The following is a 19,826-nucleotide window of genomic DNA, read 5'->3' as shown; positions in this document are numbered from 1 at the left end:
TAAAAAAAAAAAAAAAAAAAAGAATAGCAGCCTCTAATTTTACATGAAAGTTATTTGACAATAAGTATATTTCTCCTGCATTGTGTTTTAGGCACTTCCTGGTCAAGTTCTGATTAAACATTTAATTTCAAAAAATTTTAATAGATTATTTTCCCTGTTTATTTAGGCCATAGCTTTAAAACCCAGCAAGAGAATTCTGGCTTTCTAAAATAGTAATTTGGGGGCTATATTTAACTTTTTGGCAAGGATATTGGTGTGGCTCTAGTGCATATTTAGAAACTCAGGAATAATTAAAATGTGATCCTCTTTGAAGTTGGGAATTAGGAAGTCACTAAGGTACTTATAATGCATATCAGTGTTTTTAAGTATAATTACAGAGGAGTCAGACTACACATATGTTAATAAGGGTAATTAGTACTTTGCTTGATTTAATTGATTAAAACTGTGATGCTTAGTCCTAAAGTAATTGGAATTCTATCATCTGTGAAGGTCATACCTGTTTTCTTACATGTACAAGGTAATGAAACTGTAATAAAGATATACTTAAGCTTCTAGAATTAATAATAGCTGCATTGGGAGACCAGGCTGAATTATAGAAATTTAACTACATTCTGGCTGCAGCATGAATGTGCAAGTAGTGGTCTGAAACATTTGAAATGTTTTGCTAAGCAGAGGTCATGTTCACTTGATCTAAGTGACCAGATAATTTATCCTTTTTTTTTTTTTATTGGTTGTTCAAAACATTACAAAGCTCTTGACATATTTCATACATTTGATTCAAGTGGGTTATGAACTCCCATTTTTACCCCGTATACAGATTGCAGAATCACATCGGTTACACATCCACGTTTTTACATAATGCCATATTAGTAGCTGTTGTATTCTGCTACCTTTCCTATCCTCTACTATCCCACCTCCCCTCCCCTCCCATCTTCTCTCTCTACCCCATCTACTGTAATTCATTTCTCTCCCTTGATTTTTTTTCCCTTTCCCCTCACATCTTATATGTAAATTTGTATAACAATGAGGGGATAATTTATCCTTGTGTTTGCCAATTTAAATGCTCAGAATATTTATTTCTTGAGGAATGCTAAACATGATAGCAATTTACCAAAATTCAACTACCTTCATGTTGATGTATCACAAGTTTCAAAAGCAGAATAGTCACTTGTGGTCTTAACCCTAATACCATGTTGCACTTACCTAGCACTTAAATTTCTTAGAGTGAAAGTGCTCTCTTATTAACTACCAAACCATTTATTATTACTTAGCCAAGGTTCTGACTGAGATACCAACACTTGACCACAGGAGGAAATGTTGATATCCTATATTTTTACTGAGGCTGGAGGCCTAAATCATGACCCGGAAAGAATGGTTTTTCTTGAGCTTCCATCACGTGCCCTATTCCTTCATCTTACCTACCCTGCCACCCTTGAAACTCCTCTTATTCCCTTTGTCTTTAAGAATAATTACTGCATTTCTGCATAGGCTTTGGAGCATGCTGGTTAGCAGGAAGGGTTTTCATGCAGATACATCTGGGTCCACATCTACATTAACTTTATTTTAAAACTTAGGTCAGTAACCATACATTCAGAAAGGGTTGTATTGATTACAATCCTTACAGATAATTAATAATTAACTCTTACCCTTAATTCTTACAGTAAGAATTCTGTATGTCTTAGCATAATGACACAGAAAGCATTTAACATATATTGCTTGACAAGATACTGAAGGTGCAATAAATATTTGCTATTATTCTTAGTGGTATTCCCAGATTTAGTGTATTTTTAAAAATTCCTTTGTATGTTCCAGGCCAAGGAGATAATTCCTTTGTTATGCGATTTTTGAATACCAAAGTAGTGATTAAACGTATGTGGTGTCTTCCTTTGAAGACATATAAAAGTCCTAGGTAAAGAGAGATTACCAGAGCTTCTAGTTTTCTGCCTACCTGGGTTTTTTAAGACTTTCCACAGTAGTCATTTGACATTTAATCACAGCGGGAGACAGAATGTTTGATTACTGTTCTTGTCTAGTAGGTTGTTTCTTGCCTGTATTCCTACTCCCCTAGCGCAGCTGAGACACATTATTGAGCAAAGTCCACCAAGTCCTGAATTCTTCACTGCCCTACCTCTTGCCACACACATAGTTGTAGTGAATGAAAATATTACCTTTTACCCTTTTTTTCCAGGAAGTATTAGATTGTATAATTTCAGCTTTGTGCTGAATAGTCTCAGGAGCAATATAAAACATAAATTTATACATATTAGCTAAAGGAAATAAGAGTGAAAGTGATGTAAATATCTAATCACTTCTCACTTTGCCTCACAGCTTTCCTTCTTTGGAAGGATTAATTTCCAGCTTTGAAAAGTTATTTTTAAATGGCTTTTTCTCCCATCACAGCCTGCAGTGTACATCAGAATAAAGAACCGAGCCCAAGATGAATATCTGACAGTCACTGGAAATTTAGCTGACACAAGGGTGATGTCGGTGTGCATCTCTCCCTACAGTGGAAAGAATACTCAGATCTGGTATTACTGTCGAGGACTTTTTAAATCCAAGGTAAACATCCCCACTGATATAGTACCCTACTTTTTGGTGTTTGGCTTTGGAAACTGGAATCTAGTTAAATTAACTGGCATAAATGAAACTGCAGCTTCCTAGAGACAGTTCACTGTGTGATCATAAAAACACTTTTATAAGTAAAATCAACTAAGAATTTTTGATCTAGAAATTTTAGGTTTTGAGAAAAACCATGGTTATCACATGCTATAGATATGCCTAAATTATTTTTTTAAACCAGTGATGTAAGTCACTGGATCAAAAATGGACAACGTGCTTTTGTGAAATAAAAATCAGCTATGTGAATCTAAACATGTTAAAACTCCTTTGTTTTCAAAATACATAATGAAGTGGTAGTAGAAGCAGCTGTTATTAGAGGATGTTAAGAAAATGAAAACTAATTTCATTTATTTTGTGACCCTTCATTATTGATACTGTGGAGCGTAGAACATTAGGTTAAAAAAAAATAAAAACATGTTTCATTGTATCACTAATGACTTATATACATCTCATGCTTCAAAAATGAAAAGCATCTAAAAACAATTATTGTCTGGATTATCTTCAGCACATCCAGTATTTTTAGAAGAAAAACAAGATCAACATAATACATTTTTAAGCTAACAGTAACTTAACATTTAATTCCAAGTCAATAAAACTTTACTGAACACTGTTGTCAAATGTGCATGCCCTCTTAAAAATAAGTACAGGACCTCTGTTTCAGTTTCTGTACCAACTCCTCCCTTCAGCCATAAAGATTTAAGATGTTTACTCAAATTATACTATAGGCTATTCTTTTAAGACATGGTACTTAGATGTCTATGACTTCTTCATCTGAAAGAAAAGGGGCCCTAATTAAATTGATGTTAGCAAATATAATGTGGTACTGCCATTCTATTTCTTCATGCTTCTAGGCCAGTGATACATGTCTTGATGTGATTGGTGGCCGGGACACACCTGGAGCTAAGGTAGCCCTATGGACTGAACATGGACAGTTCAGGCAAAAATGGAGACTGAATAAAAATGGCACCATCAGTTCTTATCTCAGTGAGCAACTTGTCCTTGATGTTAAAGGTGGGCCTTTGATAATATGCAAATGTTTGTATCCCTGGATATCAGCTTAAATTCTAAACCTCTTCTGAGTAAAGGACATTCTGATATATGAGGGAAATGATCCTTTATGCTTTTATGCTTGAAAAAAGTTATTTTTACAAACCAATACACTATATGCATCAAGCAGGAAAAGCTCAACAACAAAGTCTTTAAAAAGGTTTTTGTTCATTAGTAAACTTGTAAAATTTTCATTTGCAACTGTAATGTTTGTAAACCCTGGGAACAATTCTCAACTGAAGCATCATAAACCATAATGTCATCTGTTTCTTGAAAAGGAATATCTCTATCTTCTTCTCCTGAGTCATCAAGGTCCTTCAGTCTTCAGTTAAAATTTAGGTAGATGTCAGTTAACCTTGTTTTTTAATTCAGCAAGGTCATGGCCATATTACTCATGGCTTTTGCTTTAATTGGCTTTAGTCACACGGCCTCTGCAGATGTAGAAACAAAAGCACAGTACCTGACATCCAGCCAGAGTTCTCTCAAAGCAGTTTGTTCAGAAGCATGGCATTGTTAGGGCACACTGCTTCTACAATCACGTATTATACCTCTTAATTTTTCAATGTGAGTCATAATAAGGTCCAATTTGAGGTGAATAATGGCCTGTTCAAACTCTATTTTTCACTTCAGACCACTATGTAAATGACATATTCATCTACTTAAGCTGTGGGCTGAACAAAAGCTTGTGAAAATGGTGAAATTGCTTAGCACCGGTGTGAACAAATAATCTTTTCTTTTGGAATTTCTATTTCAGGAGGAAACTATTGTGACAAGACTCATGTCATTGTAAATCAGCCCCTGGAGGGAAAAGAAACACAGAAATGGGACATTGAAATACTGTGAGAATCAACACCATCCCTAGAAGGAGCAAAGGAACCTCACCTCCCTCACTGATGTATGCATGTGGAAAGGAAGCTACTGTGCCCTCTACTGAATCGCTGCACAGAATCAACTTTTCCTTCAGGAGCTAAGGCTGCTGCTCTTGCACCATATTCTTGCCAGTTATTCAGTGTATCTATGAAGAAAATGGTATGATTTCTGGGAAAAGTTTTATTCCTGATGGATTCCAGTTATGGTGAGCAAGTTTCCGAAAGTCTGTGTTTTCTTTCCTATCTACCAAACATGAATGCTATTCCTGATGGCCCACTATAGGATGTTGGTGATGCTGTCACCTGTATTAGCTATTAATATCCCACCAGACACCTGTATGACTGCAAAGCACAGGAAAATAAACTATATCATACTTTTGTAAAAAAAATAATTTTAGAAACATCTGAAAATGTATTTAAAAAGACTTCCTCTTAAGCTGCTGCTGTGTGTAAATAAGTCTTCAAATTTCTGTATTGAAGCTTTTATAATAGAAGTATCCCATGAGTATTTAAATACTTTTAACTGACTCCATGGAGGGACCTCAGCTTTATTAGGCAAAAGGCACCAGGACTGGAATATTTTCTGTGGCCATTCTTTGCTCAGTCTTTCAAACTGAAAATGCATGTTACCTTGGAGTGCCAACCTCACATTTTAGCATTGGGTGACCTGTCCTGGTGCTGAGACCTTGCCCTAGATTTTGCTTGATTTGCCATTAAGGAGAAATGTTCATAAAAAGTATGTCACTCCTATATAAGAGTCAAATTTTTGTCTGCCTGAAATAAAACTCTGTCCAAATTTACTTTTCAAGTAAAGGTGCAGTTGATTTCTCTACTAGTTTTCACTCCCATTTTAAATAGCTTATATTAAAGCAAAATCAGGAAATAATTTTTTACTTAGTTTCCAATAATCATTACCACCTTTAACAGCACAATTCAAAAGCATTTTCCTTCCTGAGTTGGATTTAAATGTACCTTGAGACAACTGTTTCTTTCATTCCCAACTTTTGCCAGAATGCAGAAAAATACTCTATTTTTATATAGAAAGATTAAATTCTCTAATGATATTTTTAAAAATATCAACCTATATGCACTTTAGAATGTAAAAATAACAATATTTTAAACTCAAGACCCATTATTTTGAGTATTTTTTATAGACTTGGTGTTTCCATGTAAATATTTTTTCCCCCTGAAATCTCAGGCTCTTGTCATCTTTTAAGCAGAATCTAAAAACTTTCTCAAGTCCATAGATGTTGAGTGCCTCCCATGGGTGTGGCTGTATTATTTAATGAGACTAATGTTATAGGGATAACTTTATTTTAACAGGGAAGCTTGTGTATACACCAAGGTATGTATATTTTCATTGTAAAAAAAAAATTTTTCATGTTAATATTTTTAAAATTGTTCTAGAGCCAAGAAGGCGCATTAAAGAAGTTATTTCCAAAGAACAAAGATTAATGACATTTTAGTTCTACATCATACATTTTTGGAGTTGTGCCTTTTCTACCACACTGGATTAAAGAAATTTGTCAAAAATATGGTTTTGTCACATTCTGGGACACCTTGTAATTTCCTGTTTTGTTTTTTTTTTCCCCTTCCATGTTCCCATATATTGATAAGTAAGGACGGTTGACAATTTTCTCCTACCCAACTTCCCATTAAAAAAAATTTAAAAAATGAGCATGTAAAATAGCAGTTATTTGATTCTATAACATCACTAGATTACTTGGATCAAACATTCTGTCCAGAGGGATAATACCAGGCTTTCCTTTTCCTCATCTGTAGTAAGCTTCAGGTCCTTGACAGAAATTGCTGAGCTATTCCAAATTTGCTTCAGTGCATCCACATGTGAAAAAGGGAAACGAAGTCCATGAGACTGAAAAAGGATAAGTTTAATTTTTAAAAACTTAGTTTGCTGAAGTGGCATTTTCACATAAACCTTACATTGTTGTTTTTGATACCCTTCAGAAACTTCAGATAAGCTCTTTTCATCAACTATAAAATTAGAGAAGTCACAAAACTTGCTGATGCCCATTTAAATCAGATGAAAATCATTCTAATTTAAGTAGTGGTATTATTAGTCATTTGAAATGCCTTACATTTACATTTATTTTACTTTTCCTATAAAGCTACAGGTTCCAGCTAGTATCTTTTTAAAACTGGTCTGTATCACAGTGATATCAAGAGGTAAGTCCATAATGCAGCCATAAAAGGCATATTACATATAAATAAAAAAATAATTGATTCTTCCCAGTCACCACCCAAATCTCAGCAACGACATCTGTTTCCATTAGAACAAACCTCTATTTCCTCCTCATTTCCCATCATGTGTATTTCTCTCCTATTCTTTAGAGAATGATAGATGTAAACCATCTTTTCTTGAGCTTCATCCTTTAAAGAAAAGAATGTTAAGTCATCAACAAATATTGAGGGCTTCAGTACTAAGAGGGTTTTCCAGTAAGTGAACACTAAGAAAAATCTTAAAGTCATGTTGCTCAAATGAAATTATATCTAATCTTTAAGGAATCCTTTGGGCAAAAAGTTATATGTATGGACATATACACATTGTATAATTCATCAATGGGAACTTAAAAGTCATTATTTTAAAAGATGGTATCTTCAGGAACTTGATTTATATTAATCATATCTGCACACTTTGTAGCCAATAAATAAAAAAAAAAAAGCTGTGTAATTTATAGAAGAATGACACTTGAATTGTGATAGCATCCCAAATGACCCCTACTTCTTTCTAGAACCTTTTGTCATTCTTTGTTACACATTGTCTCAAACTAATTGGTTGTCAAAATAACTAGAATTTTTTTAATAGTGTACTTTTGAGGTTTTATATATGTCAACCCTTCCAGGTCTGGCCCTGATGGCTGGTACAACATAGAAGACGTGTGAATTCCTCCTCAATCATTCATGGGGCACCTTCCAAATGAGCTGATGAGGAAGAAACAGGGTATGGAACAGTCCTCAAGGTCCTTAGTATAGGGAGCTTTAAAAAACCATAAATGCAGAGGTTCTAACCCAGACCACAGGAGACTTGGAATTTAATTCTTTTTTTAGTTGTCAATGGACCTTATTTATTTATATGCAATTCTGAGAACTGAACCCAATGCCTCACACATACTAGGCAAGTGCTCTGCCACTGAGCCACAACCCCAGCCCCAGGAATTTAATTTTTTAAAAGCTTTCTTGCTGATTCCACAGTCAGCTAGTTTTGAGAATCATGGGCTAGATAGATAGCAGGGTTACAGAGTGTAGACTATTATTTTTGATCTATGGGATTAGAAGTTGAGAAGAAATATCAGCAAAACCACACAGAAATTGATGCAAATGATCAGAGAGGGACTGAAGCAGGGATTCTCAAAAACATGGCCTGCAGTAGGATGGGAAGCCAAGAGCAGACATATTTACATAACTAGAAATGAAGGAGGAGACTCTGAGGGGATGAGGGGAAGCCCTCAAGTATCCAACACGAAGGAAAATTTGGAACAGTAAGATTTTGGCATTATCTGACCAGAGTGATGGTAAACTGAACACAAATGGATTCCTGAAGGAGAAGGGCAAGGACCAATACTCCTTTTGAATAATAAACTGAGGCCTATAGTGGAAAGACCCTGGGAAGAGAGGAAATCCCTCTTGGAATACTCACAGATCGATCCTGATCTGGCCCTACTGTGAGGATGATGTGGTCCTTAAACTGCAGACTCACTATGCTGTCCAACCTTGGTAATTTTCCACCTAGAAAACACCAAAGAAAAATCCAACCCTTCAAAAAAGGAAACCAGCCATTCAAACTTGCTTGCAGTACAAATGGTTAGGAAACTAATAGTCTGCAGGTGAATCCAAATATGAGTTTGCATCCTTATGCTTATGGAGCTATCTTTATTGTTAAGACAGATACACAATTAGATAAAAGTTCATGAGTACATCCAACAGGTAAAAATAATGCCATCAAAACGTGGTAGCTACTGCAGTAGACTGGGACATATTGCCATCTGGCCTGAGCACTTATTTCTCCAGTATCTATCCTCCAACAGCTTTTCCGACACAAGGGACTATCTGAGTTCAAACTGTACCACTCCATCAATTCTTAACTATTCTTAACTGTGTGGCCCTGGAAGTATATGTAGGTCAAGTATAGTGTCGGATAAAAGCTATCTGATAAAGTTCACACACAAAAAAAAATAATAGTCACTCTTTTCTAAAGTGAACTTAACTTAGTAAAAACGCAGTCACTATTACTGGCAGGCCTTACAAGGTCCTCTGGCTGGGGAGACTCTTAGGGAGGTATAACTTAATATTGACTAGAAGAGCTAAGACAAGGAAACCATTAGGGAAAACATTCTGGGTCATAAGATGGAACTTAGATGGAACTTAGCAAATTCTATTCTGTTAAAGATTAAAACACTGCTGGTAAAATACTTGATTTGAGTGGATGCAATAAAAATCTCAACTCCCTTCAAAGTACTGTTTATTTCAGTGGTTCTAACCTGGTGATTAGTAAAATACACCCCTCACTCAACTCTGAAAAAGAGAAGCAGCCAGTGAGCTGGCCTGGCAGCTGGTAGGGCCTTTTATGAAGCAACAGTGTCAGATAGGACCACCCTAACCATGACAGGTCAAGATAAAAACATTCTAGACCCATATCTGAACTCAGACAAAAACAAGAACACTGTCCAAACCGCCAGTGACCACACTCCCACCTGGCTAAGGAATGACTGCTGCTGCTGACCCATCGTAACATTGCCTTATGTGTTCCTCCTATCCATTGGATAAGAAGGATTCTGACCGGGTCTCTTCTAAATCCTTCATCCTGACAGCATCAATCCAGAGCAATGCTCTACTTCCTCGAACCTTCTCCAAAATCATTTAGTTCAGGCCCACATCCCTAAGTCCTTTCTCATGCCCTTCCAATGGTGTGCAGTCTTCTCCATTGCAACAAATCAATAAATACAACTTTGGGTTCAAGAGGTTGTTCTCTTGTAGCCTCTCCTAAAAGACACTGACATCCTCTATCCAGAGGCATTATGTCAGTTGCAGCCTAAACCTGTCATAAATTAGTCACCTAATTTATGTGGTGACTTCAGTTTTCTTGCATTTCATCTGACAATGATAACATTTTACCCACCTTTGCCTTAATTCCAACAAGATTATTTCAGTGTTTAAGTTCTTAAAATTTCTTGAAGATTTTGACTAGCAGAGTACACATAAGTATATATATCTATATTCCTAACCCAAAGACAGGGCTCTTGTTTTCCAGCATGCTATAAGTTCTTTGCAAATGACTTGTGAGGTACAGGATGCTAATGAGTGCAGTCCATCTAGTTTAACTCTATGTGCTAAGAATGGATTTATGCCCACATTAATATTAAATTGCTTCTTAATTTCCATCTGCTCAAAGAGGGGCCTACCCAGGAAAGCCTCAAATGTACCCCCCGCCCCAGCCCCGACTACCTAGAAGAAAACAGAAAGCTTCACCTGGTGTCGACAGCGACAGCTCTGTTCCATCTCCCGTGTAGTAAGGGGGGAGTCTGTGCATAACAAAATCTTTCTTCATGTCTGATGAAAGCAGTTCTTTGGTGCTTTCCAGCCGGTCTGCAAGAGTCCTCAAAAAGCCACTTAATCTTGTTGCAACTGTTGTGGTTTCCACCTGCTAAAAACACAGAAGTGAGCCTTGGTGGGGACTCAAGCAGAATTTACTGCAGCGGTCCCAGTCTCCACAGTAGTATGCTGAGCCTAACACCAACCACACACTACAGACAAAATTCTGTGTCATTTCAAGAGAGGACAGGAATAACCAGAGCTCTTAAGAACCTTATCCTATTACTTCTTCATAACCCATTCATGTTATGCTGCCTATTGTTAATAAAAAAAGAACAATTTTCAGGATTTTTCCTAGAAAGAGGGATCCTTAGACATATAGTGCAGTCTGGCTCTGCCTTTGGAAAGCAAGTCACTATTCTAAGGTCCTGCTTCACTTTTGCTCCACCCAGCCCTCATTTAATGATCTTCTCAAAACTAACCAAACAGTACTCATATTTCAAAATGCAAAAATATGCAGGAGCACCAGCGAATACACAAAGGCCTGGGTCTCCAGTGGGTTTCTTCTCTAAGTCATCATTGGAACAAACCTCTATTTCCTCCTCATTTCCCATCATGTGTATTTCTCCTGGCCAATTTATTCAACAAGCACTCCACAATGCCTGCTACTATCACTGTGAAATAAAGTAAGAGAGCTGTTTATGCAACACCCACGATCTCTGGATGGCATCCATTCATTTTGCAAATCATATAGCTCAGCAGGCAACACAGCAGAAGAACTTGGCTCAGCTGAGTAAAGAATCCTAGATCCCCAAGAAGGTAGGGCTTCAACTGGCCTGGGCTGAGGCTGCCACTTTCATCTCCACATGCCTTTCTTTACTCTTACCATGAGCAGCTGCCGGGGTATTCCAGTCCGTAATGTTATATCTTCCTTTGCAGTATCAAACACAAGCCCTGAAATGGTGTCCAAAAGGAAATCTCCCCATGAACTAGAACATATACCATGAAAAAGAAAGAATAAAAACCAGTGAATACACACAAATATATGCAAAATGCCTATTACTAATAAAACCAAAAACTACAAGTGGGGTTTCAACCTCCCAGCCCAAGCTTTCTGAATTCAATTAATTTGATGTTACTCAACATGAAAACCTAAGATCTTCATTGATCACACTGCTTCTTTCTCTGCAGGCACTCACTTGGAAAATTAAAAGTGGAAAGTTAAATTTCATTCACGATTTTTCTTAAAGATATCAGAAAAATAATCAGATACTGTCATAAAATAGGAAGTCCAAGGGACCAAAGCTTTAACACAAGTATCTCTGAGGAGCTTTGTAGGAAATTTAACACTCAGGCGATCTAGAAAAAGTATCTTTTATGCAATAAATCCAAGAGGAATACATTTAGGGAAACAGCAAGATCTCCAGACTATGTAATTACCTGAACAGTGAAATGTTACATTTTCCACTGCACTTTAAAAGAGGGAAGCTGCTCTTTAGTAAAATATCCACCAACAACTATTTCAAAAGAATTGATTTCTAGCAATGGTTTTACTGGGGTAGAGGGAGAAGCCAGTGGCCAAAAATAACATCTAAGGATAAGCTCAGTGTTCAATTACTTTTGCTTTCTCTGGGGTAGTAAAATTGGCTCATTCTTAACCAAGTGCCACTGTAAGAAACACTCTCTGTGGGGTTGCCCTCTTTAAACATTTCTTAGCTTGTTTAAAATTTTCCTGTGTTACCAGCAGATATCAAATTGCTGGCTATGTGCAAAATAGAAATTCACAGTATGACTTTTGCTTCTCACTCAGTAAGGAAAATTAACACTTTTATGTTCCCTTTCTGATGAAGTGGCAAATTAGGACAAAATCCACTTGAGATGTACTTTCCCCAAGGTATCCACTACCTGGTGGCCTCTCTGCTTTGTGACTTAATGCCACATCTTTTAATTGAGCTTCAACTGTAGGACACATGCAGCAGCATAAAATACCTACTTCCTTTGCACCGTTAATAGGTGAAACTCATATGGCAACAACTGAGAGGAGTTCAACAGCAGTTAAAAAACAGTGCTCTGTTCTCTAAACAGAGTTAGGACAGACCTCGGGACTTTCCAAAATTCAGGAATAATACCTCTTAAGGGGTTCACTTTGATAAAACAGCCAATTCAACCTGCTGTTGCCCCACAGAGCAGGCCCCAAATGTTCCAATAATGTTGCCATGAGAAGGTGTTGGGGAGAAGCCCCAAATCTTCACCTTCCTGCAGGAGCTGACAGAGCCCAGGCTCAGAGCAGAAGACCTCCAAGGAGCAACGGTCCTCAAATTACACAAGACACAAGTCAGAGTCTAGTCTAGACACATCATTTATGGTGCCCACCCACAGACATGGGCAGCAACCTCTGTAACTTATAAAGTTCCTCCCACTTACAGGTGACTGGATAAGGATGAGATGGGATCCAGGGGCAGCCTACCAGAGCTTCAATCTCAGGATCGGGAAGCAGAGTGAGAGTCAAATATTTAACAGCAGAAACAAATAGGTTCAGTGATACAAAGGGAGGTCACAAGTAACTGATGACAGCATGGGATAAGCCAATATGATGAGTACACAAAGCTGAAGAAAGAAAAGGAGGGAGCAAAAAGCAATGACCAGAAAACCAGATGGTGACAATAACAGAAATGAAACAGAAGCAGAGAAAATTCAGGAGCAAGGGGGTAGCAGAGCAACATTAATGAGGGGATACCAGAAGATGCACATGGGGCAAAACAACTTGGCTGGCAAAGTCCAGAGCTACTCTAGACCCAGAATGAACTTCTGTTTCCAGATTCTGTGGCAGGGCCCTTCTACAGGTCTTATGACTTACTCCCCCAGTTGTTCTGCTCTTGAGCTAGACTCAGATTTTCTATTCCTCACACTTTAAGAAACCCAAATAGCCACAGTGACAAAGACATTTTTTTTTTTTTTTCAGAATTGAAGCCTAATAAAGCTTGGGCCTTCTACTTGTGGGCAAAGACAGAACTGACCTCAGGCCCAATTTTAGCCCGTTCCTTCAGTAAGGCTCTTAAGCATAGGGGTAAATCTCATACTGAAAATCAGGTAAGGAAGCAGAGGCATGCTTACTCATTTTGTAAATCATGGCTTCGGAAGTAGGAAAGGGTCATATTATCCCCTGGACCTAGAATGTTCTCTCCTACCCCAACCTTCTGACTCATCCCCACTTATGCACACTTTAGGACTCACTCAGGGATAATGTCAATTCATTTCTGAAACTTTCCCTGGCACTCAACTAAGTGAATTCCTCTATGTTCTACGGGTATCTGTGCAAACCTCAGACAGAATTTATCACACTGTTTGGCAACTATTTACATATCCATCCCTTGATCCTGCCACCACTTCCAAAGTGTCAGTTTTCTCAAAGTCCATCAAAATGTAACCTTTGCATTCCTGACAACTAGCAGGAATAGTGCATGCCTACTGAAAAAATGAACTAATTCCTGTCATGATTTTAAGTGGATCTATTTTTATCTCATGTGCTTTTAGTTCCCCCTGTTCCAGGCTCCCTTTCCTACTTAAATTTCATGGACTGTAAAAACTGGAACTCTTAAGAGATCAAGAGGTTTCAAAGGTTCCAGAATTTTGTTGGGGACTTTGGAAGTGTTTTGAAAACAGTGGTAATGGCTGTTCGAATCTAATGCCAACAGACTCTACATTTAAACATAATTCAAAATGACATATTTTATGCTACATATATATTTTGCCACAATAATTTTTAAAAATAAAAAGAGGTAGGGATAGACAGGGAGAAGGAGAGAGACACAGAGATTACAAGCCCAGCCTGGCATCACTAACACACTGACACACCCATAGCTACAGTTTTTTTTTTTTTTTCTTTTCAAACTATGAAACCCTTTATTCAGGCAATTTCCCAGTATTCTATATAGAGTGAGATCCATGGTGCTCCCAGGAGCAAGTCCAATGGGCCAATCATACACATGAGACATCAAAGAAATAGGGAAGTCAGCAAGGAGACAGAAACAAGAGAAGGTGGCCAACTCTCTCAGGTCCCTGCTGAATGTGGCTGCTTGGGCCATAACTCAGAGCTGTCCTGGGATGCTAGGCTGAGGGCAGAGCATTTACTTGTTCTGGTAGGTGCTGATGGTCACATGAGTAGAGTGGGCCAGCCCTGAAGGAGTGTCCGCCTGATGAATGGTCCCTCTGGGGAAGTACAATAAATCACCTGGCTAAAGGAGAAAGAAAAGGTAGAGTTAACAAGAGCTATACTTCTCAGTCCTCTTTTTTTTGTTTGTTTTGATACTGGGATTTAGCCCAGGGGCACTTAACCCCTGAGCCATATCCCCAGTGCTTTTCTGTATTTTATTTAGAGACAGGGTCTTGCAGAGTTGCTTAGGGTCTCACTAAATTGCTGAGGCTGGCTTTGAACTCGTGAGCTGCTGGGATTATAGGCATGCACCATTGTGCCCAGATAGTCCTCTTTGTTTTAATGAGATAAATATAGGTATTGAGCTTCAGATCTCTACTCAAACCCACTGCTTCATGGGACAATCTCCATCCAGCTTCACTGTGTCCATGAGCCTGTCACTGTGAACCACAATCCACCAGAAACTTCCAGGCCTAGAGTCACTGTCTTTATACACAAGCTGACACCAGATACACCTGAAACTACCCTGCCTGATTCTGGGATCCAGGAAGGTGTTCCTGGGGAGCATCTTCTCTCCCTCCTGGTTAAGAGTGAAGCTTGTCATACTGATGCTGCCATTTATGGACTGCTGACCAGGGCAATTCATTTATCTTCCCTAAGCCTCAGTTTCTCTTTTACTAGAATGGGGTAACAGCCCCATACCCCATAGGATTAGGGACATGTAGTTTTCAAAGATCCCAGGGCAAAGATGGGTATGTGCTATGTGCTTATATTACATATCTTGGCTGCCACACTACCACCCTAATAATATTTGAGCTCATCCAGGAAGGGTCAATTACCCATTTTATATTCCCCAGAGCGCAACCTAGCAAAGCACCCAACACACAACATATGTTCAAAAAATGTTAGATAAATGGATGAAAAACTATATTACTCTTATTTGAACCTACAAACTAGATATAACGAAAGATTATCTTCTTGGGCAGATAAGCCTACTCCCTTTTACCCCTTTACTCTCTCCCAAATAAACAGATGAAAAAATTCTTCCCAAATTACTCCTGCCCTGAGCTACCCCCTCCCTAATCCCACTGAGACCAACATTCTGTAACTGCCTAAAGAGAGAAGGAATCTTGAGAGCCATTCATCTCCTCTCTGAAGTAAGGGAAGCAGTCTAGCTCAATAGTTAAGTAAAAGAGCCCTAGAGACAGAACTCAAGAAATACCACCTTTAAAAGAATTTTAAAGATTTCCCTCAAAGCAAAAGCAATATACATTTATTTATATTTTTGGCTGCTGATTTGCTTTAGATTTTACCAAACTGACAGTACTGCAGGTAAATAAATGCTTTACTGATACTTAAAAGAACCATTTACTGAGTGTCTCTCTGCTGGCTCCTGTGTAGGTGAGAGCCTCACATACACATTTCATTCATTGCACAAACATTTGATCAATGCTTTCCAGCCCTCACTGGAAAAGGCAAGGAAGATCTCCCTGAGAGTTTCCCTCCAGAAGGAATGTGATTCTGCCAACACAGTGGAGACCACTTTTGGACTCCAGCCTCCAGAACTATAATAAATTTTTTGTTACTAAAATAATCATTACGGGCTGGGGTTGTAACTCAACAGTAGAGCGCTTGCCTAACACTTTCAAGGCCCTGGTTCGATCCTCAGCACCACATAAAAATAAATAAAATAAAGGTATTGTATCCAACTACAACTAAAAAATACATATTTTTTTAAAAAATCATTAACACTAGTACATACTTTTATACCTCATCAAAGTAATTTCATTGTAAAGGGGGCATCAAAATAATATCCTTCAATTCTTATATCCTACAAGGTAAATATTATGATCTCTGTTTTAATGAAGAAGAACATACTTAAGTAATTTGTCCAAGTACAGGAGCTAAGTGATAACATCTGAATTCAAACTAGCTCTGTCAGATCCCCAAGCAGAGGGTTGTTATTTTTGCTATGGGGGCTGTCTTCACCCTAACACTCCTGGTTTGGCAGATATACTGCATTGACTAGCACTGCAATAGTGGGAAAATGGGTGACAAGGGCTTCAGCACTCCCATAGTATCTTCCACACACTTCTCCCAACCAGAGTGACTCAGCTTTTGTTCCATATACTGGGCAATTTCATTTGAAGAGGTATACTGATTAAAATTTCACATGTATGTGCATATACACACTTGAAAAGCAGTGTACCTCACAATGCTGTTTTTCTCCTTCCAGGAGACTCAGAGCTTCTGTTAATAAACAGTGTTCATTGAATGTTTAATGGGCATCTGTTCCATCTCATCCTCTAAGTCCCATGGCGACAGTACAGAGAATTCACACCCTCCATACTTGAAGACCACTATGAAACCTGACTTTCTTCAGCATGACAAATAGCCAGGCTGTCCACCTGAGCAACTCAGCCCTGGCCTCAAAGACCCCAGATGGCTTAGTCTCTAGCTTAAACACAATCAACCAAGAGTCTGGTAAATGTACAAGGGAGGCTCGGGCAAACTCTTTCTCTAAAGGGTCAAATATAGTATTTTTCGCTTGAGGCCATGTGTTCTCTATGGCAACTAGTAAACTATGTAATGCAAGCAGTCACAGACATACTTTAGGAATAGGTATGGCTTTGTACCAATAAATTCTATTCATAACAACAGGCAGTAGGCCAGGTGTTTGGCCCATGGACCATAGTTTAGTGACTGCTCACCAAAGGCATATAAAACCAAGGTTACCTTTATTGTTGTTTATTTACTTAACTACACTATAATTAGGCCCAATCCTAAAAAAGGAGATTGCTTTCCTCTAGTTCTTGGCAGACAAACAGGCAAAGATCTTAAAAATCCAGAAACAGATATAGGCATTGACAAGAATTCTATACTAATTACAACTTGAAGATGAAATAAGTACAAAAACAATAACTGTATGTAAGTAATTCCATTGCAATATATTCTATTACAAGCATCTCTGGAATAGCTTGAATTAACCATTGTTTAATTGCCACTAAAGGAAATTAAAGTAGAGTATAAAGTTTAATTATGAAGCTTTTTTTATACTTTAAGTTTTTTTCTCAACAACCTCTCCTGCTGGGGACTGGCTATGTTCCCATCCATGCTAACGGCTCAAAGACAGATTTTCTCAGCAAAAAGATGCCAATGCACATGATAAAGCCACCTGGACCCCTGGAGGAAGAATCCTAAAGAGCTTTCATTAATTACTATTCTTCTAGTAACTATATGCAGGGAGAAAGAAGGAGTGCAGAAAATAGTCTGCTGCATAATCAGGAGGAATGTGGGTTATACTAGAGTTTTTGCAACCAAAAAAATGAAGAAATTCTTGGCCAGGCTTTGCCTAAGCAACCTACAACCCATGATGCCTGCTGTCTTAGATGTAGAAAAACTGCCCAAGGCCAAATCTTTCACTTTTTTTCTGGAGAAGTTCATGGTACACTGAATTAACTTTATTTCTGTTGAACTGGATCATATATGGTTATAGATTATTTGAGAAATCAGTGTAATACTTCCTTAGCTCACTTCTCTAAGTACAAATCCCCAAGACTCCTTCAGAACTTGCCTGTGCTGGCTAGTTGCAAGGAGAGCCATCCTACCTCAGAGTCCCAAGGATACATTCCCACAGGGACGGTTACACAAACTCTAAACCTCAAACCTGAACTTGTCTTAGCAACAGAGACAGGCCAGCTCAAAGAGGTGCCCATATGATCACTCCATACCTTTAATGTGAACTCATGTGTTGGAGTGCCAATCCTGGCCTCAGCCTCCACGCTGTACTCACGTGCCAGGGCCACTGTGGGTTTGTAAAGGCGCCAGTGCTTCTCTCCCTCCAGCTGCAGGATGAAAACCTATAAAAAGCCACAGACCTGGGAGGTCAGAGAGTTTCCTGACAATTCACGTGCAAAATCTTTCAGAATATTAGTTCTTTGAGGGGGTTTAGACAAATCCTAAGTTTCAGATAAAAATTAAAAATGAGAGAATCTGAAATGCATGTCACTCCGTGCAATAAAAGTGGCTACTACTGGTTTTATTTTTTTAAAACAGGTAACCATAAATCCTGATACTGAACAGATACTCATTTTTTTTTCACTTTGTTAGAGCATTGCCAAGTTCTTTATATTAACAGTCTCACTCTTGAAATCATCTTACAGACCTCTGAAAGCCCATAATCTCAGTTGGAAAAGGCAAGTTTCAGCTAAATGGAATGCCTAAAGTCTTAAAATATTGAAAAGGGGTTTGGTAAACAGGAAAACTTTTCAAGTTTTTATTTTTTTATTCAGCCAAAGATACTTTAATGGTCTATTAAGAATAGAAATAAAAACTCTTTTGGAAAATGTACTACTATCAACTTGGTCTCAGAAGGGGGAAAAAAAAAGAACTTTTTACTAATATCTCTGTGATCACATACCTCATATTTTTACAAAAATAAAAAGTCAGTTAACTTTTTTGGAAACCATATGACAATGAAATCAACATTTGTTAAAGTGCCAGTGCTTAAATTAAATCATGACCTTCATTCAAGCTGTCCCAAGTTTTCTATGAATGGAAAAAATATATATATTTTTGGCAGTTATTGGAAAAAAAAAGAAAATGAGAGCAGAAGCCAGGATTATGTGTGATCTCATTATATCAAAGACCATACCTTGTGAAATTAAAGGAAAAGCTAATGACTTTTCTATAGAGTTCAGTAAATTCCTGTTTCAAAAGAATGAATGTGATGTTCTTTTATTAGTAAGTTTGGAAACAATCTCTCCCTTTGAAAAGGAGCAGGAAATCAATTTGGAGAGATTTGTTTTGGCCCAACATTTAGATGAGTTCAAGATCTCCAGAGAGTGCACATAAAGAACAGCCACAGACTTGGTCTTGGAGCTTTAGAGTGTAACATGAAAAGAACCCCAAGGACTCCCAGAGCAACTTCATAACCATGCTCTCAATAACTCATTGTTCTCCACACTGGGCAATATGCTTCTTCTCTCACCTCAACATCATCATAGTGGGGAGGTAGGCCCTGAGATCCTCCAGGGGTTATATACACATTGGAGCCAACCAAAGAGCCAAAGTAACATTCCAGCTTCTCCTGGATCCGCCAAAGCTCATCCTTTAAAGAAAAGGGGGGAGGGATAAAAATAAATTAGAAATAAAACAAATGTTTTTGTTTACTTAGGAAGCCTTCCTTTCACAATTATCATAGATCAGACAATTAACCAGTAAAGGGCCCTCAAGAATCTTCCCTTCTAGCATAGACACTGCTGCAAAGAAGTAAGCAAATGATAGACTGGCAAGGCAGCAATGGGGAGTCATGGAGTCATGAAGGATTTTGACATGAACATGACATGAACCAATTAACATTTTTAAAAGCTCGCTCTGGCTCCTGGGTGGAAATCAGATTGTACAAATGTAAGACACCAGTCTAGAAGCTACTGAGATAGCAGTCTAGGTAAAATATGAGCAGGATGGTGGAAGAGGGATATCAGAATTTGAAAAGCCCAGGGGTACTCTGGAAGTAGAACTGATAGGACATGCTGATGGATAAAGGGGCATGGAAATGAAAGGAATTAAAAAAAAAAAAAAAAAAAAAA

The 19,826-nt window shown here is 38.0% G+C and overlaps 2 protein-coding genes across 4 annotated transcripts in view; one reads left to right on the top strand and one right to left on the bottom strand.

The window, feature by feature from the left end:
• The window catches only part of Crybg3 (crystallin beta-gamma domain containing 3), a 120,463-nt gene extending 114,483 nt beyond the window's left edge, over positions 1 to 5,980 (top strand). Inside the window, exons 20-22 of the mRNA XM_015478299.2 lie at positions 2,401 to 2,559; positions 3,471 to 3,630; positions 4,421 to 5,980. Of these exons, the coding sequence (XP_015333785.2) occupies positions 2,401 to 2,559; positions 3,471 to 3,630; positions 4,421 to 4,509 (408 nt within the window). The 3' untranslated portion in view covers positions 4,510 to 5,980. The remainder of the gene's footprint in view (positions 1 to 2,400; positions 2,560 to 3,470; positions 3,631 to 4,420) is intronic.
• Positions 1 to 19,826, bottom strand: part of Riox2 (ribosomal oxygenase 2) — a 46,039-nt gene that overhangs the window by 18,984 nt on the left and 7,229 nt on the right. The window contains exons 3-10 of one of the 3 annotated variants that reach the window (XM_048803485.1): positions 19,226 to 19,345; positions 17,967 to 18,095; positions 14,214 to 14,317; positions 10,969 to 11,071; positions 10,020 to 10,191; positions 8,191 to 8,279; positions 6,834 to 6,923; positions 6,094 to 6,408 (exon numbers count right to left, since the gene is read on the bottom strand). In XM_048803485.1, coding sequence (XP_048659442.1) covers positions 6,250 to 6,408; positions 6,834 to 6,923; positions 8,191 to 8,279; positions 10,020 to 10,191; positions 10,969 to 11,071; positions 14,214 to 14,317; positions 17,967 to 18,095; positions 19,226 to 19,345 — 966 coding nt within the window. In that variant the 3' untranslated portion in view covers positions 6,094 to 6,249. Of the gene's footprint in view, positions 1 to 6,093; positions 6,409 to 6,833; positions 6,924 to 8,190; positions 8,280 to 10,019; positions 10,195 to 10,968; positions 11,072 to 14,213; positions 14,318 to 17,966; positions 18,096 to 19,225; positions 19,346 to 19,826 lie in introns of those variants that run through there. The other 2 variants (XM_015478620.2, XM_048803486.1) reach the window with 2 other exon arrangements.

This window comes from Marmota marmota, unplaced genomic scaffold (assembly GCF_001458135.2).
Source record: "Marmota marmota marmota unplaced genomic scaffold, marMar, whole genome shotgun sequence".
Taxonomy (NCBI): Eukaryota; Metazoa; Chordata; class Mammalia; order Rodentia; family Sciuridae; genus Marmota; species Marmota marmota.
This window is presented reverse-complemented; position numbering and strand designations above follow the sequence as displayed.